The sequence below is a fragment of the Oncorhynchus nerka genome, linkage group LG7, assembly GCF_034236695.1.
Source record: "Oncorhynchus nerka isolate Pitt River linkage group LG7, Oner_Uvic_2.0, whole genome shotgun sequence".
Taxonomy (NCBI): Eukaryota; Metazoa; Chordata; class Actinopteri; order Salmoniformes; family Salmonidae; genus Oncorhynchus; species Oncorhynchus nerka.
The window spans coordinates 72,920,950-72,943,270 of record NC_088402.1 but is presented as its reverse complement, the minus strand read 5'-3'; the positions used below and the strand labels follow the sequence as shown (position 1 = coordinate 72,943,270).

The window sequence follows — 22,321 nt, the reverse complement described above, 5'->3', positions numbered from 1 at the left end:
GTGGTTGGAGAGTTTGGCCAGTAACCGAAAGGTTGCAGGATTGAATCCCCGAGTTGACACGGTAAAGATCTGTCATTCTGTTCATGAACAAGGCAGTTAACCCACTGTTCCAGGTAGGCCGTCATTGTAAATAAGAATTTATTAACCGACTTGCCTAGTTAAATAAAAACAATTAAGTAGGTACTGATTTATGACTTCAGTTTAAAACGAGATTATAATAGGCATGGCTCACTCATCCAGTCGTGTAAATTTGTAAGGTAAACAGGAAAGGAAAAATGTCCTTCATTTATGCTTAATTTTATCAGGCAAACAATTCCCAGCATTAAGCAGATCACCAATGACTTTAAAAAAAAGTAATCGATCATCATCACCGTTAACGGCATTTTGATAGCAAGAGGTGCCAGTAGGTATATTACTCCGTGTCACGTACCTGCGTGCATGCATCATGCAACTCTGTCATCCTCCACATCTGAATTAATGTGCAGTACCGTCTGCTGCCATTCTTATTCATTGAATATTGGCACACATTTTAAACTATATACTAACTGTATGTAGCCATGCGTATATTGGTGATACAATTCAGTGAATATAATTCGTGAAATAGGTCAAGATAAGAGAAAATGTGTCTATGAACTACTTTCTATAAACGAGCGAATGTGGAGGGATTAATTCCTACCCTCTCTTCCGCTCAAATAACTAATCTGTCGTAGTCAGTAGTTGAGAGATTTAAGGTTGCGCTTAGGCAATGATGAAACTAAGATGGCGTCTAACACGGACAGGATGAACGGGGGATAGCGAAATTGGTCACAAATTGATTTGATGGGGACGTAATTCTCACAGTCACTCGTTGTACAAGCAAACGAGTCTTTGAAGTGGATAATCTTTACACTTCTACATCAATAGAAGTGGGTCTAAGGGGGAAGCGAGGCTGAAAACGGCCAACTTTACGTGAGCTAACTGGACCTAGCTTGCTAACGTTAGCTAGCTAACCAACGACAGCTAGCTAAACAACAACAAAGTAAGGAGGATAGTCTCAGGAGAAGGAAGTGTCTACGGGATTGTCCGGAATATTTTGATATACAATTAATCAATTCACATCTGGCTTGGGACACGTCCAAAACAGAAGTAACCAATATGTCAAGTTAAACTTCCACGCCAATTTGCAGTGATATCTGAGACCGGAGGTGCTGCCTGGGAGGGGGCTGAAAAGTGGAGGCCATAACGACCGTTCGCTTCAGCCACCCTAATCGTGACCCAGTGCTGAACAATAGACCCCGTGAGCTTTTAAGACACCTAAACGGCCCATTATTGGTGACATCTGAATCCATTATTTCGTCTTTGACCACGCTGAACGTGTCAGGAAGAGTTGCTGTCCAAGTACCAGCTATCTAAAATGATGTAAGTCTATATAGTTAGTCTAATAACGTTAGATATACATCTTATCAAGTAAGTTAGCTAACTAGTTAAGCTGCTAAAAATCACAAACTCCTTGATTTTCCTAGCTTGTCACCAAGGACCCATATGTGCCAAATGGCCCATATTGTGTGGTGTTTGACAATGACAACATGAATTTGTTACCTAACTTGGATGGATTGCTCCCATATTTGGTCTTGTTAAGTGGATGGGTGCAATCAGGCCTTCCGTTAGTAATTTAGCCTTAACTCCTGTGACGTCTGTATGTTGAGATTAGAGACTTTACAATTTGAGAATCTGTCCCTACATTTGAGTACTAAGCTTCCTCAAATGTCTATCATTGTTTTCTATTGACAGGAAATGTAGGAGGCCTTCTCAGATAACATACCTCAGTTCTTGTGAAATCAATTGTAGTAAACAAAACACATCCCAGACAGTAGGACTTTTTCATATCACCATTATTTGTTAGTGTGTTATTTTCTATTGATGACCGAACACCAATTTGACCTCTTGATGCATCTTATGAGACATATCCATGACACCATGTAAGAAGTGCTTTATTTGTTGTGGCTGTAAGGTAGGGGGAGGGGTGACCAGTTACATAGAACTCCTCCCCCATCTTGGGTTAACAACAGGCTTGGGTTTTTGACAGGCAGCCCAATTCTGGTCTTTTTGTCACTAATTGGTCTTTTGACCAGATCAGCTCTGAAAAAGTTATGTGAAAATATCTGTTGTGATTGGTCAAAAGACCAATTAGTGTAAAAAATAATTGGACTGCATGTCTAAATGCAGTTTAACTACATTATATGATGCTCTGTTTACTTATTCCAAATATCAGAACAGGATTCTATTCAAAAATGTTTCCACAAGTAGAAGGATCATGTAAGATTTGTGAAACAATGGCCATTCAAAAATGTTGGTTGTCTCCCTTGGGCCCCTTTCTCTTTGTTTGAGCTGATGAAAAACATACTCTGAAGTGCTGTTAATGTATATAATTAGATTTATGGAGCTGTACTTATGAACTTTTTAATAATGGGTAATCCCAAGGGAAAAAGACCATGTGATTGACCCGTGGCCTAATTTTGAACTTGTCTCAACACGTTTCTTGTCCCCTATTGATAGTATTGTAAGTTACAAAAATATGTTTTTATGATAGAAATGAATGTGTTTACAAATATTACATAAACAATCTTAGATTTGGGTGATGTGATAAAGCGTAATTCAAAGCACACAGACGCAGGGAGTCTGGCGGCACATTGTGACACAGCTACACGGCTCTGAGACCACCGTCTGTGGGAGACGCATAGCCCAACTGCACACCTTCCCAACAAACGCCTCTCTGCGTACGCGTCCTCTATTCATTTGAATATGGTGACAGCTGGAGAAATTGCTTGAACCGCGCAGAGAATTCTAAAAGTATGAAAAGCAACCATCCAATTTTCTAGAACACTGCTTTGCGGTCGTGTACACGCTTTGGACTCTGATTAGCACTTAAGACAGTTGCAAAATAAGTTGCTTCACTGTGTGGTGACTTGACATGCTGATTTTGCCAGGGCGATGGAGGGGGAAGACTTTGTGCCGCCTCCTGAGTGCCCAGTGTTCGAGCCATCATGGGAGGAGTTTCAGGATCCCCTGGGCTATATTGCCAAGATCCGTCCAATTGCAGAGAAGTCTGGAATCTGCAAGATTCGTCCTCCTGCTGTAAGTGTTTACTGATAAGCATCTATCATTTAACCCATTGAAACCTGTAGTTGAATGCGGTTGTTTTCCTCCAACCGTAACCAATCTGATGTAGTCTCACTGTTATTTGTGTCCAGCACACCACAAAAGTAATGTCTTCTTTCTCTCTTACAAGCTGAGCAAAGGCTTGATATTGCAGGAGACAGAATGACAAGTGTTTACATCAAACAGACATTGATCAAAGAGTTCCCTTTCCCCTACAGGACTGGCAGCCTCCCTTTGCTGTGGAGGTGGATAGTTTCCGCTTCACACCCCGTATACAGAGACTCAATGAGCTAGAGGTTTGTCTCTCCATCCTATGTTGAATCACTGAATGGTTGAGTCTTGATATTGAATAACTGTTCTAGAAGTCACTTGTTCTGGTTGACTCAAAGATTCCATTTTTTTTCACTCCATCTAATCATATTAACTCCTGACCCCCCTCTCCTCAGGCGGAGACCCGAGTCAAGCTGAACTACTTGGACCGGATTGCCAAGTTCTGGGAGATCCAGGGATCCTCCCTCAAGATCCCAAACATCGAGAGGCGTATCTTGGACCTTTTCAGCCTGTCCAAGGTGCTGGAGCTGACTGACTCATGTCATTTCTCAATAAACCCCCTGTTGCATGTCTTACTTCAGTATAACAAAAAAAAAGACAGATTATTTTCAAAATTGTGATAGATCTTACTATTGCTAACACTCTTCAACTGTACTTATTAAGCCAGTAAAACTGAGCTGACTGTACACTTACTGTATTATTTTGTGCTGTAGGTTGTGATAGAGGAGGGAGGGTTTGATATAGTCAGTAAGGAGCGGCGTTGGGCTCGTGTGGCCCAGAAGCTTGGTTACCCAACTGGCAGGAACATTGGCTCCCTCCTGCGCTCACACTACGAGAGGATTGTCTACCCCTTTGAGGTGTTTCATGCTGGGGCCAGCCTGCCGGTAAACGCTACACTCACCCACTTTGCTCCTGTTCTTTTGTGCTTACACATGAGCTCTATCAACTTATGATCTATCAAATAGAATTTGACATGCATTGACCTACATGACTTGCATTCATTATTTGTTAAGATAGTTGCGCTGTTAATAAATGGTGTCCATCCATAGTCATGAAGTAGAACAGGGTTTAACCCCAGGATTTGTCTGTGTAGCAGACTAAGCCAAAGCTATATGATGGGGAAGAGGTGGATAGAGAATACAAGCCCCACTCCATCCCCCTACGCCAGTCTGTCCAGCCTTCCAAGATAAGCAGCTACGGACGCCGAGCCAATCGCCTCCAGCCAGACGTGAGTTATGGGCACACAGTCCACAATGACTTAATATATTCCCTTTTAACACTGTCGCCCTTTGTGTTTGTGCTATTTAAAAACCTTTTTCACAGATCTTAACAGAAGTTTTTTACCCATTGCCATGATCGTGTTGATCATTCATGTAAGCACTCACATTCCACCACTGAATAATCAACACCCATAATCTATAAATAGCCAAATCTATTCATTGGGTGATGTGCTGCCTTCTGAGAACAGGAAGTGGAAAAAAATAGTACTCTACTCTGGTTATTACAGAGCTGTCAGTGTAATACCTTGGGGAGAACAACACCTGCCATTAACACAAATCATGTTGCATTTGTAGATGTTATTATCTATGTAGACTATCAGTGATGGATTTTGTTAGTACTTGAATAGTAGTCATGGAGTTAAACTTGTATCATACGCCCATATAATCATGTACACTAAACAAAAATATAAACGCAACATGTAAGTGTTGGTCCCATGTTTAATGAGCTCTTATAAAAGATCCCAGACATTTTCCATATGCACAAAAGGCTTATTTCTCTCAAATTGTGCGCATATTTATTTACATCTCTGTTAGTGAGAATTTCTCCTTTGCCAAGATAATCTGTCCACTGGACAGGTGTGGCATATCAAGAAGCTGATTAAACAGCATGGTCATCACACAGGTGCACCTTGTGCTGGGGACAATAGGCCACTCTAAAATGTGCAGTTTTGGCACACAACACAATGCCACAGGTGTCTCAAGTTTTGAGGGATTATGCAGTGGCATTCTGACTGCATGAATGTCCACCAGAGCTTTTTCCAGAATTTAATTTTCAGTTCTCTACCATAAGCAGTCTCCAACTTAGTTTTTAGAGAATTTCGCAGTACATCCAACTGGTCTCATAACCGCAGACCCTGTGTATGGTGTTGTGTGGGTGAGCGTTTTGAACAGAGTGCCCCTTGGTGGGGTTATGGAATGGACAGGCATAAGCTATGGACAGCGAATACAATTGCATTTTATCACAAGGTTATCTGTGACCAACGGATGCATATCTGTATTCCCAATCATGTGAAATCCATAGAATAAGTCCCAATAAATGTATTGTTGCATTTGTATAATTATACATGTCTCTTCTTTTGGCAATAAACACCTCACTTTTCATTTTGCAGATACTTTTTTTTGTGTGTGTGTGTGTGAAGATGCACCTTCAAATCAGGGGATTCTGCTATTTCAGCCACACCCGTTGCTGACCAGTGTATAAAATCAAGCACACAGCCATGCAATTTCCATAAACAAACATTGGCATTTGAATGACCTTAGTCAAAAGCTCAGTGACTTTCAACGTGGCACCGTCATATGGTGGCATCTTTCCAAAAAGTCAGTTTGTCAAATATCTGCCCTGCTGGAGCTGCCCCGGTCAACTGTAAATGCTGTTATTGTGAAGTGGAAATGCCTAGGAGCAACAACAGCTCAACCTCGAAGTGGTAGGCAGCACAAGCTCACAGAACAGAACCATCGAGTGCTGAAGCGCGTAGCGTGTAAAAACATTTTTCAGTCCACTCACTACAGCGTTCCAAACTGCCTCTGGAAGCAATGTCATCACAATAACTGTTTGTTGGGAGCTTCATGAAATGGGTTTCCATGGCCGAGCAGCCGCACACAAGCCTAAGATCACCATGCTCAATGCCAAGCGTTGGCTTGAGTGGTGTAAAGCACGCCGCCTTGGACTCTGGAGCAGCGGAAACGCGTTCTCTGGAGGGATGAATCACGCTTCACCATCTGGTAGTTCGACGGACGAATCTGGGTTTGGCGGATGCCAAAAGAACACTACCTGCCCCAATGCATAGTGCCAACCGAAAAGTTTGGTGGGGGAGAAATAATGGTCTGGGGCTGTTTTTTCATGGTTTCGGGCTAGGCGAAGGGAAATCTTAACGATACCGCGTACAATGACATTCTAGACGGTTCTGTGCTTCCAACTTTGTGGCAACCGTTTGGGGAAGTCTCTTTCCTGTTTCAGCATGACAATGTTTGTGTGCACAGAAGTCTCCATACAGAAACGATTTGTTGAGATTGGTGTTGAAGAACTTGACTGGCCTGCATAGAGCCCTGACCTCAACCCATCGAACACTTTGGGATGAATTGGAACACCGACTGCGAACCAGGCCTAATCGCCCAACATCAGTGCCAGACCTCTCTAATGCTCTTCTGGCTGAATGGAAGCCCCTGCTGCAATGTTCCATCTAGTGGAAAGCCTTCCCAGAAGAGTAGAGGCTGTTATAGCAGCAAAGGGGGGACCAACTCCATATTAATGCCCATGATTTTGGGATGAGATGTTCGACAAGCAGGTGTTCACATACTTTTTGTCATGTAGTGTATGTTATTGTCGTATTCATAACATAATCTATTTTAAATGTCAATAGGCCAAATTAGTCATTAATACAAATTAATTTAATCTGTGTCCCAGCTCTTCCACTCCTTCACTATTACAGTGAAGCCTTTTGTCCAGGAAATTGTCTAGAATTTGTTGTTGCCTAATAGTTTTTTGGTAAATTTCCACACTATTTTCCTTCCATCTCTTAACATTATTCAGTTCCTTTGGCTCTGATACCTCATGATTTGAGCATAGCTCTGTTCAAGTAGTGTGATTTTGCTGTGATCTGATAGGGGTGTCTCTGGACTGACTAAACACTCGAAGAGAGTTTGGGTTGAGGTCTGTGATAAAGTAGTCTACAGTACTACTGCCAAGAGATGAGCTATAGGTGTACCTACCATACTAGTCACCTCGAAGCCTACCATTGACAAGGGGACTACTATGGTGTTTGACAACGCTGCAGGTCATTTAGGTTGCCACAGACTAGTACATGTCCTTAAGCCTGGGTTGGAGAAGCTGTCATTGTTAAAGTATGGGGATTCTATAAGGGTAGCACACATGAGGACATTTTTTCTCTGAGATAATTTCCTCATTCATTTCTAGCCAGATGTAAAATGTTCCTGTTTTGACTGAATAGTGGGGTAGGCCTGCTCTACCCGTCTCTCTTTCTCCTGTCTCTGTTTGTCCTGTCCCCCCACTGGTTGTTAATTTTGTCACACCTACCATTGAACATTGTAGCTACCTGTACTTGTTTTCATTTGCTGCTCTAATTATTGAACTCTGTGTACTGTGCGTTCTGAGTGCTCAGTTACAGTGGGGCAAAAAAAGTATTTAGTCAGCCACCAATTGTGCAAGTTCTCCCACTTAAAAAGATGAGAGGCCTGTAATTTTCATCATAGGTACACTTCAACTATGACAGACAAAAATGAGGGGGAAAAATCCAGAAAATCACATTGTAGAATTTTTAATGAATTTATTAGCAAGTTATTGTGGAAAAATAAGTATTTGGTCAAAAACAAGAGTTTATCTCAATTCTTTGTTGTACCCCTTGTTGGCATTGACAGAGGTGAAGACTTACAGAAAACGTTTGACATGGTTTTCACACACTGTTGCTGGTATTTTGGCCCATTCCTCCATGCAGATCTCCTCTAGAGCAGTGATGTTTTGGGGCTGTTGCTGGGCAATATGGACTTTCAACTCCCTCCAAAGATTTTATATGGGGTTGAGATCTGGAGACTGGCTAGGCCACTCCAGGACCTTGAAATGCTTCTTACGAAGCCACTCCTTCGTTGCCCAGGCGGTGTGTTTGGAATCATTGTCATGCTGAAAGACCCAGCCACGTTTCAATGCCCTTGCTGATGGAAGGAGGTTTTCACTCAATCTCACGATACATGGCCCCATTCATTCTTTCCTTTACACGGATCAGTCGTCCTGGTCCCTTTGCAGAAAAACAGTCCCAAAGCATGATGTTTCCACCCCCATGCTTCACACTAGGTTTGGTGTTCTTTGGATGCAACTCAGCATTCTTTGTCCTCCAAACACGACGAGTTGAGTTTTTACCAAAAAGTTTTTATTTTGGTTTCATCTGACCATATGACATTCTCCCAATCTTCTTCTGGATCATCCAAATGCTCTCTAGCAAACTTCAGACGGGCCTGGACATGTACTGGCTTAAGCAGGGGGACACGTCTGGCACTGCAGGATTTGAGTCCCTGGCGGCGTAGTGTTTTACTGATGGTAGGCTTTGTTACTTTAGTCCCAGCTCTCTGCAGGTCATTCACTAGGTCCCCCCCGTGTGATTCTGGGATATTTGCTCACCGTTCTTGTGATCCTTTTGACCCCACGGGGTGAGATCTTGCGTGGAGCCCCAGATCGAGGGAGATCATCAGTGTCTTGTATGTCTTCCATTTCCTAATAATTGCTCCCACATTTGATTTCTTCAAACCAAGCTGTTTACCTATTGCAGATTCAGTCTTCCCAGCCTGGTGCAGGTCTACAATTTTGTTTCTGGTGTCCTTTGACAGCTCTTTGGTCTTGGCCATAGTGGAGTTTGGAGTGTGACTGTTTGAGGTTGTGGACAGGTGTCTTTTATACTGATAACAAGTTCAAACGGGTGCCATTAATACAGGTAACGAGTGGAGGACAGAGGAGCCTCTTAAAGAAGTTGTTACAGGTCTGTGAGAGCCAGAAATCGTGCTTGTTTGTAGGTGATCAAATACTTATTTTTCACCATAATTTGCAAATAAATTCATTAAAAATCCTACAATGTGGTTTTCTGGATTTTTTTTCTTCTCATTTTGTCTGTAATAGTTGAAGTGTACCTATGATGAAAATTACAGGCCTCATCTTTTTAAGTGGGAGAACTTGCACAATTGGTGTCTGACTAAATACCTTTTTGCCCCACTGTATATACAGATCAAAAAGTGCTTGTGACGTTATCAATACAAGCACAATTATATTTGGCTAGCACATTGTTGTCCCACACCTAGGCCTATATATTTGATGTTATCCATCTCTCTCCATATGCCTTTTTTCCACTCAGCCCTGTTCCCTTCAATTACTATATTTTCTATTTTTCTCAGCTCCTCTTTTTCCTCCTCCTGTCTCAGTCCATTGTTGCTGTTGTCTCCCCATGCAGGGTCCAGAGGATTCTGCCTCCCACCCTCTCACTACTGGCTCTCAACACATCTCTGCATCGGTACTGTCTCTCTTGAGTGCAATGCGCCTGCCCGCTCTCGCTCCTTCCTGGCTCTCTTCTCGCCCAGTCTCTCTAGCTGGCTCTGTTTCTTTAGAAACAAACCCCTCTGTCTCTCGACCTTCATTTTATGCCAGGCGCCCTTTGCTCTCGTTTTATAACTATTGACAAACCTCACCATTCATCAGCCTGGCATCAAGCTTTATCTGTGTTTAGCCCTTATTCCACTCACACACCCACTCAGACTGTTTGTTCCTGGAAACAGCCTGTGTAAATGCATCAGCATTAAGCGGTCTCACCTGTCCTTGTTTGTGAAATCAGTGTTGATCTTTCTCTCTCGATCTCTTGCTCTCATTTGTACTTTTCTTGGGTGGCTTTACTGCTAGGTCTCTGTGCATCATTGCGTTGCTGTTGACTGTTAACGCTTTCATACCCCGGTCTGCTGCAGTGCTATTATGACTGCATGTGTTCTATTAGAGTGCATCACTCAGTTAAAAACCGGTAGGTTGTGTTTGGCAAAAACCCTGTTAGACAGTTTAATTTGGGAGTAAGTCAAATATTTGGAATATGCAAAAGAAGCCTTTTACATTCACGTCCTCAAGCATTGCCCCTTCAGAAGTTAGAAACACAATTTTACAGATTTAGGATCTGAGGTCGAGGACACCTCACTACCGCTTTGTTGGTGTTTTTATATAAAAATTTGACCACTGTTTAGCGCAGTTAACTTGTATGTTGGTTCCCCAAATTAGTTTCCTTTGTTGCTAAGTGTGTGTAGGTGCGTGTTTTGTTGCTTTTGCTATAAGAGTGGTGTGTCTTTACCTTTGTTTAATAACTCAATTGTCACAGATGTACTGGTAGTGTTTCTACTCTCTTAGACAGTCCTCTCCTCTAGTACGTCAGTTGCTGATATCCTCTCTCTCCTGATTCCTTGTCCCTTCTGCTTCTCCATTCCCTCTCAGTATAGTTGAAAGTGTATTGGAGTTGCTACCTCCACATCTCCTTACTGACCTTCAACCTCTGTCCCCTAGCCTGACCCCACAGAGGAGGACATAGAGAAGAACCCTGAGCTGAAGAAACTACAAATCTACGGGGCAGGGCCTAAGATGATGGGGCTAGGACTGGTTCCCAGGAATAAGAGCATCCCCAAGAAAGGTAACACAACTCACCCCCCTCCCTCACCACAGGGTGTGTCTGGAAAAAGTAAAATACGGTGCAATTTCAGATGCAGTTTCTTATCAAGTCAGTCTGTGTTGAATGCTGGGTAAGGTTACTGCTGGTCTCCTTCCAGAAGAGCTGCCTCAGACTGTGACTGTCCGTGATGCAGTTGCTGCGGTCCAGGACAAGGAGGAACCAGGAGAAGTCAAAGAGGGAGACTCCAGCACAGTCACCCCCACGCCACCGCCTCCCTCTGATGTCAAGAATAAAGTGAAGAAAGAGGAAGATGATGATGGTGGAGACAAACATGATGAAAAGGACCAAGACGACCCTAACGGTGATGGGCCCTGCACCAAGATGACCATGAGGTTGAGACGTAACCTCAGCAACCCCCAGTTTGTAAGTGGCCTAGTTTCAATTCACCCTTATGGGCCGGTTGCCCAGAGACTGATTAAGACTAATCCTGTACTGAGGAGCGTGATCAGTGGAGATTCTCTGTCTGGGAATCCAGCCCTCTATTATCTGATCCTAAATCAGATGTCATAGATAATCTAATCATAAGGATGGAAATTTTAAATGGAAAAACAAAGATCGTTGAACACTACACTGAGTGGGTGTGGCGGGGGTTACCACTCAATATTAGGAAGGTGTTCTTAATGTTTGGTATACTCACTGTATATGCGCCCAATAATTTTATGGATATAACATTTACATTTACTATTCCGTTACTTAGCAACTTTCCAACAACTGGGTGTACGCCAATTCATGCTTTTTACTGTCAATTTAAATGGAGAACTTAAATTCCATCTCACTAATCTGTTCTGGTTTCTGCTAAGGTGGATTCGTTTGTGTGTCGGATGTGTGGCCGTGGCGACGAGGATGAGAAGCTCCTGCTGTGTGACGGTTGTGACGACAACTACCACACCTTCTGTCTACTGCCCCCCCTCACTGAAGCCCCCAAGGGCAACTGGCGCTGCCCCAAATGTGTGGCTGAGGTGAGAGAGAGTCATGGAGAACCACAGCATCCTGTTGTGTCAAACAAACATCATTCTATGTGGGTGCAGCCAGCCAGTCTATTTTAACCTGGGGAGTTAGTTGCTAGGTTTCCATCCAATTTGCGACAGATTTTTATGTGAATATTATAAAATCTGCATACAAAAATATCCCCACCAGAGGTGTTTCTTTCAGGATGACTTTGTTGTAAATAAAAGGCTGTGTGTGATGACGTAGTGCACATAAAAAAATGTACTTACGTTTTCCACTCTACCGATAGTTTTGTCTCAAACTGTTGCGATAAATAGCGAACTTGCCCAATCTGTTTTTTTTGTGCATGCTGTTTAGACAAGTTTGCTGATAAAGTGGAGACTGGGCAGGTTAGGTTATATGAACATATGGATAAGATACTTTTTATTTGTTAATTGGTTGCTAAGTACCGGTAACTAGCGCACAAATGAAGACTATTGATTTTAGGACCACACGACATGACATTGCTTGACTGTAAATGTACCTACATTTACCATGGTTATTCTATTGGCAATTGCGCAAGAAATCATTTTCACTGCAATTCATCACATAATTAATTTAAGACACAATCCCACTATGTCGAACGAACAAATAGTGATTTATAAAATTGTAACACAAAACAAAACACAGGCTTGACGTTTATACAACAGGTGGGTCTATATCTCGTGGAATGATGAAATAGTATTAATTAAATGAATCAAAATAATGTTTTTAATGAAAAATATGTCAATCATTATTTTAATATGTTGGTAACCCGTTGTCTAAAAGTCATAATGTCCTTGAAGCTGGTGTTTTGGAGGATATATTGACACGTGCCAATATATCCTTCAAACACCGGCTTCGAGGGCATTATCACTTAAGTAAGCCAGTTAGGAAAATCACTGGGAATCAACTTAGCATTATATTCATCTGTAATAAAAAAAAATTGCCTCTGTCCAATCCATCTCTTCAATGCCCTCATGTCTGCCTCTCCTCTACTTCCCTGTAGGAGTGTAAAAGACCAGCGGAAGCCTTCGGTTTTGAGCAGGCTACCAGAGAATACACCCTGCAGAGTTTTGGGGAGATGGCAGACACATACAAAGCAGACTACTTCAATATGCCTGTCCATGTACGTAGCCCTGTACAAACCTAAAAGACAAATGCTTTACTCTGATGTGGACAGAAACTGTTATTCATTCTGAACATCGGTTGAATTTTTATCTTGTTAGTAACAACCTTTGTGTGTGAAGATGGTTCCTACAGAGCTGGTGGAGAAAGAGTTCTGGCGCTTGGTTAGTAGCATAGAGGAGGATGTGACAGTGGAGTATGGCGCCGACATCCACTCTAAAGAGTTTGGCAGTGGATTCCCCATGAACAATGGCAAGAAGAACCTCTCACAAGAGGAAGCGGTAACTAGCTACTAAACAATCTTCCTTTCTGTCTCTCCTTAATTCAACTGCTCATTTCACTCCTGTAGGTCTTCATATGCCAGTTTCTCTACATGGTTCTGTTTCCCCTAATTGAGGGATTTACAAAGTGATTTACTATTACTTCATGTAACACTATATACAGTTCCTCTAAACCATTACCTGTACATGGTCCTCTGTCTGCAGGATTATGCCCGCAGCGGCTGGAACCTGAATGTGATGCCGGTGCTGGAGCAGTCGGTGCTGTGCCACATCAACGCCGATATCTCTGGTATGAAGGTGCCCTGGCTGTACGTGGGCATGGTATTCTCAGCCTTCTGCTGGCACATCGAAGACCACTGGAGCTACTCCATCAACTACCTGCACTGGTAAATAGGACACTAACTACCACACACTACAGGACATGTTACAAACCGTACAGGAGACATGAGAAATGAATAGGCAGTTCATCTGTAGATGGTTGAGATGATTGTCCTTTTAGGTCCACTGTCTTTATACAGCATTCTAGATGTACTGACTGATAGATATTGTTAGTGTGACTAAAGCTGTTCCCTTCTCTGCCCCCTCCTCCTGCAGGGGTGAGCCTAAGACGTGGTACGGGGTTCCCTCTGTAGCAGCAGAACGGTTAGAGGAGGTGATGAAGAAGCTGACCCCAGAGCTGTTTGAGTCCCAGCCTGACCTCCTCCACCAGCTGGTTACTATTATGAACCCCAACATCCTCATGTCTCATGGGGTCCCAGTGAGTAATGACACATGTACACATCACACACATCTTCATATTCTAGTGATGATCGATAATACTGTGAGAAATGTCCATGCTGATAACCTCCTTTCCATTTGATTGACAGGTTGTACGCACCAACCAGTGTGCTGGCGAGTTTGTCATCACGTTCCCCAGGGCTTACCACAGCGGCTTCAATCAGGGATATAATTTTGCTGAAGCCGTTAACTTCTGCACTGCAGACTGGGTATGCCTCTATTCCAATGGGTGTTTTTATGTAGTCTTTTCAAAATTCTTAATTTCCCCTTGGTTTTCTCTTTCTCCCTCTGTTTCCCTCTGTCTGTTTCTCTCCCTTCCCTCCGCCAGCTGCCTGCGGGGCGCTCCTGTATCGAGCACTACCGTCGTCTGCGGCGGTACTGTGTTTTCTCTCACGAGGAGCTGACCTGTAAGATGGCCGCCTGCCCTGAGAAGCTGGACCTCAACCTGGCCGCTGCCACGCACAGAGAGATGTTCATCATCGTCCAGGAGGAAAGGAAGCTACGCAAGGGCCTGCTGGAGAGGGTGAGACTATTAATCTAGAAGTTGAGCGTGTGAAAGACGGGACTATCTGTGATTTGGTCACTGACTTCAGCAGTAAGTAAAATGACTGGTTTGTGGGAGCAATTTGATTGTTGTGGTTTCTTGCGCAATGTTGTCTGTTTGGTTTATGAGTTTCTTAGATATGTTGGTGTTTGTTGTGGTATCTTGCATAATACTGACTGTCATCAAGGTATACAGTGTTGCTCTTGCATGTGTCGTGGTTTCCTAAAGCCCTGTGTGTCGTGGTCTTTCAGGGTATCACAGAGGCAGAGAGGGAGGCGTTCGAGCTGCTGCCTGATGACGAGAGGCAGTGTGATAATTGCAAGACGACCTGCTTCCTGTCTGCCCTGGCCTGTTCCAACTGCCCTGAACGCCTCGTCTGTCTCTACCACACACAGGACCTCTGTAGCTGCCCCACAGACAAGCTCTACCTCAGGTACTACTGACCCACTGTCTCTGTGTGAGTCTCTCTTTCTCTCCATGTTTCGTTTGTTTACCACTAGCGCCTCACCTGTCTCTTCCTCCTCCCTACCAGGTACAGGTACACTCTGGATGAGCTCTTTGCCATGTTACATCGGCTCAAAGTGCGAGCCGAGGTGTTTGATTCCTGGGCCAACAGAGTGAAAGAGGCTCTGGAGCAGGAAGAGGGCAACAAGATAGGTGAGAAATGCCATAGACACAACCCATAAGATGGGAAGGTAGAACACACTGTTCTAGAATTGTGTGAGTTAGATGGGTGAGAATAACAACTGTTCCAAAAGGTGTGTAATGACACGGACTGTGTTTTAACTCCAGGCATCACAGACCTGGAGGTCCTGAAGGCAGAGGCAGCAGAGAAGAAGTTCCCTGACAACGAGCTGCTCCAGAGACTCAACACTGTCCTCACTGACACCCATAACTGTCAGCAGACAAGCACTGAACTTCTCAACAAGACACAGACCAGGTAACACACTCACATGACCTAAATCATATCGAACACGGCCATACCCACAACTGCATTGGACTGCTCAATGAGATACCCACAGTAGCACACACTATTGTGTATGTGTTTGTAGGAGGATGACTCTGGCAGAGCTGAAGGCTCTAGTGGAGAAGATGGAGAACCTGCCCTGTGTGATGAGCCAGCTGGAGGACGTACAGGTCAGTATCCACCGGCTAGATCTGAGCTCCCAGAGGAAACCAGTAAACCTTCTGTAGCTGGAACGTTGTTAATGTCCACACCGCTCTTCCTCCCCTACTTCCTTTCATTCCTTTTTTAATTCCCTCTCTCTCAGGCAGTCCTGCGTACAATAGAAGAGTTCCAGACTCAGTCCCGAGCTCTAGTGAGCGACCGGGACTGGCGGCGAGACTCCGCTCCCCCAGAACAACTGCAGGCCCTGTTGGAGAAGGGGGCTGGCCTGCCGGTCGATGCCCCAGAGTGTGAGCTCCTTAAGGGGCTGCAGGAGCAGGGCCGCTGGCTGGGCGAGGTGCGGCAGACCCTGGGGCCCGAGGGCGGTGAGATGACCCTGGCGGTCCTCAGGAACTTGATGGAGGTGGGCTGCAATGTTCCCCAGAGCGTCTCCGTGGAAACAGCCATGGCAGAGCTTCAGGAGCTCCTGACTATAGCAGAACGATGGGAGGAGAAGGCCCAGATCTGCCTAGAGCAACGGTGAGGGACACATGACTCCTACTGAATCTCTTTCTCCTCACTGTCTCACTCAATCGGTCACTCTTTCTTTCTCTCTCTCTCTCTCTCTCATCTCTCACTTACACACAAGTTCTCAGGTTGTCTGCTCTTCCTAATGTCCCCTCTCTCTCCTGGTGTGATTACAGGCAGAAGCACCCTCTGTCCACCCTGGATGCCATAGTAAACGAGGCCCAGCTCATCCCAGTCAAGCTGCCCAACATCCTGTCTCTCCAGGGCTGTCTGAGCCGAGCCAAGGCCTGGGTCACTGACCTGGAGGAGATCCAGGCAAGTAGAACCAACTCCTGCTGTCTATTATAAACTTATAACCACGTTCAATAGGCAAACGTTGTGTAATGTCGCAGATAGACAATGCATAAATACAGGGGATGTGAATTATTTATTGTAAATGTCAGAGGCATGTTTGTTCAACGTGAATGTTCCACAATGTTGTGCCCTGCTGAATGTAACCCTGGCTTGTCCTCCATTAACCTCCCCTTCTCTTCCTCTCCCGTGTGTGTACTGTAGAATGGGGAGCACTACCCGTGTCTGGATGACCTGGAGGGCTTGGTGGCGATAGGGAGAGACCTCCCTGTCAGGATGGAGGAGCTGAGGCAGCTGGAGCTGCAGGTAGCCAGTGCCCACTCCTGGAGAGACAAGGCCTCCAAGACCTTCCTGAAGAAGAGCAGCCAGCACAGCCTGCTACAGGTCAGAGAGGCCAGGGGTGGAGCGCGTTTGTGAGCCTTTTTAGTTCTTTATCTACAGTGGTTAAAAGATTGGTATTTGCCGCACATATCAATCACTTAACACTTCAGGGAACACCAGAAAGAGTGAGAGACTGACTGTGAATTGGGTGCATGTGAATATTGTTAGTGTTAGCCCTTATTTTAATTTGTCTGTGAATGTGTGGGTCTCACTAACAGCATCATCACATCTTTTTCTTGCTGCAGGTGTTGTGTCCGTGTGTGGAGAAACGTAAGGAGAGGGGAGAAGAGACGGATCCATTAGGTGACCCAGATACCAACACTCTGGGCCTCTCTGCTCAGGACCTGAGAGATCCTGGTGCCATTGTGAGTCTGGCCTAGCCAGACATTATGGCTGTCAAGTGTGTTATTTAGTGTGTCCAATGTTCCCTCTAAACTGCACACGGGTGCGCAGCATCCTGGGACTGCCACGCAGAAGTAATATTAGCCTGCGCAAAGAAGCACAAGATTGAACTCCACTCAACTTTCTAGAGTTTTTCTCCTTAGTTAACATGATCAATGTTTCTTTTTACTGTGGGAATTGTGATCGAATCAACATTAGCCACTTTCAATACGACGCATCGAAACAAAACTAACTATGCAAGGCTTAGTATGTCAAACTTAGTAAGGCAGAACCCATGAGAGGATTTTATTGCATTGACAGGCACGATTCAACCCTCCACAGACCTGTTTGGCATAACTAATCAGAACTGCAGTAGGACTATATGCAACTAGACCCTTGCTATATATGGATCTGAGCCAACTGGACTGTGTTTACAGGATGAGCGGTCGTGAGTAGATGTGCTTGTTTTGAGATCAAAGCGAGAGCTGCATGTGCACATTTGTTCATATCCTTTGCTAGTTCGTGTGTTATTAGCTCAGTTATAGATTTGTAGTCCGCAATAGGGGAATGATTGCTTCCTACAGGAACACAACACGTGTAGATTTCTATCTTTGAAATGCCAGTCCAGTAAAGAGCTTTTTTGGGGCTTCAAGGGGGAAGTGTTGTATTTAGGCAGAGGTAGTATAATTTGTCTTGTTCTCTGTAATAATGGTATGGGAATATTAATGCAGTTTATTTTGTAACGTGGTTTCTTGCATCAAGCAACACATTTTCAGTCACATCCTTCAGCCAAGGAGAAGTGGATAAACAGGTTACTGTCAAGCCCTGTAAGTCTCATGGACCGTAGGCCTACATTGAACACCACACATTGTCTGCTACTGTAGGCTGAATGATAGAACAGCTATTTCCATGTTAAAATGTTTTGCTATGCATCTTCTCCATTGTTTTTGATGGTAGTCCACTGGCAGGCCTACATTATGATCAAATAGCCACAGTAGCCTACTCAACCACTGTCTGAAACTAACTTAAAGTGGATAAAACCAAAGTGTTTACTGTAAACGCTTGGAAGTTGCACATAATTTTCACAATTTTGAGGGAACATTGCAGGTGTCGGTATGTCATAACCAAATTCAAGCAACTTGATTTGTCAACAGTTTCTATTAGGGCTACAACGGGGCCTCAGACTAATACAAACAAAAGGCAGAGATGACAACTAGACAAGACATGAGACAATTACTTAAAAGTACAGGGCAGTGCATAATCCGTGTCTGTCCCTCTAGGTGATGGCATTTAAAGAGGGAGAGCACCAGGAGAAAGAGGCTCTGCTGAGGCTCCAGAAGGTCAACCTGTCTAAACCAGGTGTGGAGAAGAAGGCTGAGAAAGAGATCAAGACAGAGCGGGAGGACAAGGAGAATGGAGGTGGGAGGTGGGGGGAGGACCCCATGGAGCTAGACACAGCCCTCCACTCTGAGAACTGTGGAAAGGAGAACGGGGACAGTAACCACACAACGACAGGCAGCAGCACTCCTCCTCAGTCAGTCTGTGTGTGTGGCCGGGCGCCACGCCCCCCTCTGCTGCGCTGCCACCTGTGTAAAGACTGGTTCCATGGTGGGTGTGTCCCGTTCCCCTCCCTCCTGCCCTCCTCAGGGCACCCCACCAACCCCCTCTGCTGGTGGGACTGGGACTCACGCTTCCTGTGTCCGCGGTGCCAGCGCTCGCGGCGCCCGCGTCTGGAGACCATCCTGGCCCTGCTGGTGGCGCTCCAGAGGCTGCCCGTCCGTCTGCCAGAGGGAGAGGCTCTGCAGTGTCTCACAGAGAGGGCCATCACCTGGCAGGGGCGTGCCAAGGAGGCACTGGACAGCCCAGAGATACAGGGGGCACTAGAGAAGCTGCAGGAGCTTAAACAGAACCAGCCTCACAGGGAGGAGGAGGATGGGAAGAAAGGGAACTGTGAGTCGGTGATAGTGCTATCAGATTCAGAGGGAGGAGAAGGAGATGGAGTGATAGACCTCACAGAGGAGAACTCTCCCAAGAAGACCCTAAAGAAAGAGATGAATGGCGGCATGCAGGCTGGATGTGAAAACGGCGTAAGCAAAAAAGTAAAGTCTCACCACAATGTTACAGGTTAGTAGACAACATTTGAACTCCAGTCCATGATGTAACTTTTTCCCTGTCTGAATGTACCCCTTTACTGTAGACGCATACCATGTATCTGACTGTACCCCTGTGTGTACACACACACACACGTGTGCCATGTATCTGACTATCCCTTCGTACCTCCACCCAGGTGTGGGCTCTCTGCTGCCGCTGGTCCCATCACTAAAAGGCCCGGTGATAGAGCTGTCCCTGACCACCAGGACCCAGCTAGAGGAGTTACAGCTAGAGGGAGACCTGCTGGAGGTGTCTCTGGACCAGACCAGCACCATTCACAGAGTCCTGCAGGCTGCTTTAGAGCCACACAGACACACACTCAGAACACTCATACTGGTGAGAGACTAGGAAACATCTAACTTTAGCTGTGTATGTTGTATTAGCTTAACTCCTATGGTGGTGTTGAAATGTACAATTTAGTAATAGTTAGTAGCTCAATTACTTTAAAACACTGAAGTGTGGGAAGATACTTGTTTGTGTGGACACCCCTTCAAATGAGTGGAATGGCCTTACCGAAGAGCTCAGTGGCTTTCAATGTGGCACCGTCATAGGATGCCACCTTTCCAACAAGTCAGTTCGTCAAATTTCTGCCCCGGTCAACTGTAAGTGCTGTTATTGTGAAGTGGTAACGTCTAGGAGCAACAACGGCTCAGCCGCGAAGTGGTAGGTCACACAAGCTCACAGAACGGGATCGCTAAAGCGCGTAGCGCACACAAATCGTCTGTCCTAGATTGCAACACAGTTCCAAACTGCCTCTGGAAGCAACGTCCCCACAAGAACTGTTCGTTGGGAGCTTCATGAAATGGGTTTCTGTGGCCGAGCAGCTGCACACAAGTCTAAGATCACCATGCTCAATGTCAAGCGTCGACTTGAGTGGTGTAAAGCTCACCACCATTGGACTCTGGAGCAGTGGAGACGTGTTCCCTGGAGTGATGAATCATGCTTCACCATCTGGCAGTCCGACTGGATTTGGCGGATGCCAGGAGAATGCTACCTGCCCCAATGCATAGTGCCAACTGTAAAGTTTGGAGGAGGAATAATGGTGTGGGGCGGTTTTCCATGTTTCGGGAGACTGGAAGGAAAAGCTTAATGATACCGCGTACAATGACATTCTAGACTATTCTGTGCTTCCAACTTTGTGGCAACAGTTTGGGGAAGTCTCTTTCCTGTTTCAGCATGACAATGCCCCCATGCACAAAGCGATGTCCATACAGAAATGGTTTGTTGAAATTGGTGTGGAAGAACTTGACTGGCCTGCACAGAGCCCTGACCTCAAACACCTTTTGGGATGAATTGGAACGCCGACTGTGAGCCAGCCCTAATCGCCCAACATCACTGCTCAACGTCATGTATGCTCTTGTGGCTAAATGGAAGCAAATCCCGGCAGCAATGTTCCAACATCTAGTGGAAAGCCTTCCCAGAAGAGTGGAGGCTGTTATAGCAGCAAAGGGGGGACTAACTCCATATTAATGCTCATGGTTTTGGACTGAGATGTTTGACGAACAGGTATCCACATACTTTTGGTTATGTAGTGGATCATGTTTTTGTCCTGACCCCTGTCCTTAGATTGAGCTCCAGGAACAGAAGGGAGCAGGCCGTGGGGGGCGGGCTAAAGACTCCAAGAGGAAGAGGAAGAGCCAGAGGGGCGTCACAGGGGTGGAGGGAACACCCCGGTCCCTGGACGCCTCGGAGTGCAAGAAGACCTGTCCCCTCAACCACACACCCCCTCACATACCCATCCAGACACACCCCGAGGTAACTGACCTCCTCGCTTTGTTTTCTTATTTTTGTTTATATTCTGTTAGACCCACCTCAATTTTGTTCAAGAAATGTAGACATTAGTTATAATACATGTTTTAAAAAAGGTTAACCAGTTTAACTCATGCTTCTCTCGCTTTCTCTCTCTCACTCAGATCTTGTGATATGGTTATGGATGCAGCTCTGGAGTAAAGAATGGTCAAATGTTTGGAGAGGGATAGAATGGACAGATTCTGGGCTGAAAGACATTGTCAAACTGTGGAAAGAAATGCAGGCTGCTCCCCTGCCTACCCCCCCTCTATACAGCTCCCGCGCCTATCACATTCAAACACTAACACTGATTCTCTTTCTGAGATCCTACATCTAGTTTCTACACTCCTGTCTCATTCTCCATCCCCCTTGAACATACCAGCACATTCCTCTCTTCTGTACTTTACACCCCCTCCCTCTTTCTCTCTATCTACCTCCCTCCATCCTCCCTGTGAAAGTGTTTTGGAGTGTGAGCTGGCTGGCATTGTCATAGGAGAGCAGTTATCTTGGTCTTAATTAGAGATCCAGTTCTCTGAGGTCAGTCTGTTACTCAGTCAGTCAATATGCTATGTGTTCTCAGCTATATTAAATGCTAGTTTGACACAAGCTTGTCGAACACAGACAGACAAGGAGGTCCAGTTGTTTACCCACTTACTGAAGTAGGAATGAATTATTTCATGATCCATTTTTCTTGGGATTTTGGACATGAAGCTAACTTAAAGCTGAAGTTCAGTTCGTTGGAAGGTTGTGAATGACATTGTATCCTAGGTGATAATGGTCACCGTGGTAATGCTTGTATTTGTTTTGTATTGGTTCTTGTTTAAGGCTGGGCTGTTGGAGGGGACTTTGCATTTTCTATAAAGCCCATTTTGGATATTTTGGGAAGTGTGAAAAACAGGCATTCATGTTTTTGGTGCTACTTTCCCAAAATAGAATGTGAGAGGTACAGATACCTATCTCTCTATCACCACTGACTCATTTGTTTTCATTCTATGATTTTGCCCCTCAGACTAATTATTTGATTCTCTGTCCTGTTTTTCAGTCTGTTCCTCAACTTTCTTCCCTCTCCTTCCAAACTAAAGTAACACTTCACTTCTATCACAATTTACTTTGTCTCCTCTGGGTTCAAATTATTATTATTATTATTATTATTATTGATATTGCAGACACGCAGTGGTCGAGTTTGTGTATAAACTTTTCATTTCAATGTTTACCTTTTTTTGTTTTTCACTCTTGTTAGAAAATAAAGGTTTAGAATTGTTTTAGGAATCTTG

At 44.8% G+C, this 22,321-nt stretch overlaps 1 protein-coding gene across 4 annotated transcripts; it reads left to right on the top strand.

Moving 5' to 3' along the window:
* The first annotated feature begins 708 nt into the window (after positions 1-708).
* On the top strand, positions 709-22,316 carry LOC115132334 (lysine-specific demethylase 5C-like). 4 transcript variants are annotated; one of them, XM_029664895.2, is made up of 28 exons: positions 709-1,398; positions 2,967-3,114; positions 3,357-3,434; positions 3,585-3,707; positions 3,903-4,073; positions 4,286-4,417; positions 9,419-9,478; positions 10,504-10,627; positions 10,764-11,029; positions 11,467-11,625; positions 12,642-12,761; positions 12,883-13,041; positions 13,246-13,427; positions 13,636-13,798; positions 13,908-14,027; positions 14,147-14,341; positions 14,614-14,795; positions 14,895-15,019; positions 15,155-15,302; positions 15,415-15,499; positions 15,634-16,007; positions 16,172-16,310; positions 16,551-16,730; positions 16,973-17,092; positions 18,389-19,232; positions 19,396-19,595; positions 20,826-21,014; positions 21,173-22,316. In XM_029664895.2, exons 1-28 carry the CDS (start codon positions 1,394-1,396, stop codon positions 21,179-21,181), a joined length of 4,800 nt encoding a protein of 1,599 aa, XP_029520755.1. In that variant the 5' UTR covers positions 709-1,393; the 3' UTR covers positions 21,182-22,316. The 4 variants fall into 4 exon arrangements, with proteins under 4 accessions (XP_029520755.1, XP_029520756.1, XP_029520754.1 ...); XM_029664896.2 differs by having other exon boundaries at positions 4,283-4,417; positions 10,767-11,029; XM_029664894.2 differs by having other exon boundaries at positions 710-1,398; positions 4,283-4,417.
* Positions 22,317-22,321: the final 5 nt, after the last annotated feature.

Bases quoted from the DNA above. Each gene is read 5' to 3' on its own strand.
- LOC115132334 (XM_029664894.2), top strand. The intron at 3,435-3,584 runs GTTTGTCTCTCC...CCCTCTCCTCAG, and splicing joins AGAGACTCAATGAGCTAGAG to GCGGAGACCCGAGTCAAGCT. The intron at 19,233-19,395 runs GTTAGTAGACAA...ACCTCCACCCAG, and splicing joins GTCTCACCACAATGTTACAG to GTGTGGGCTCTCTGCTGCCG.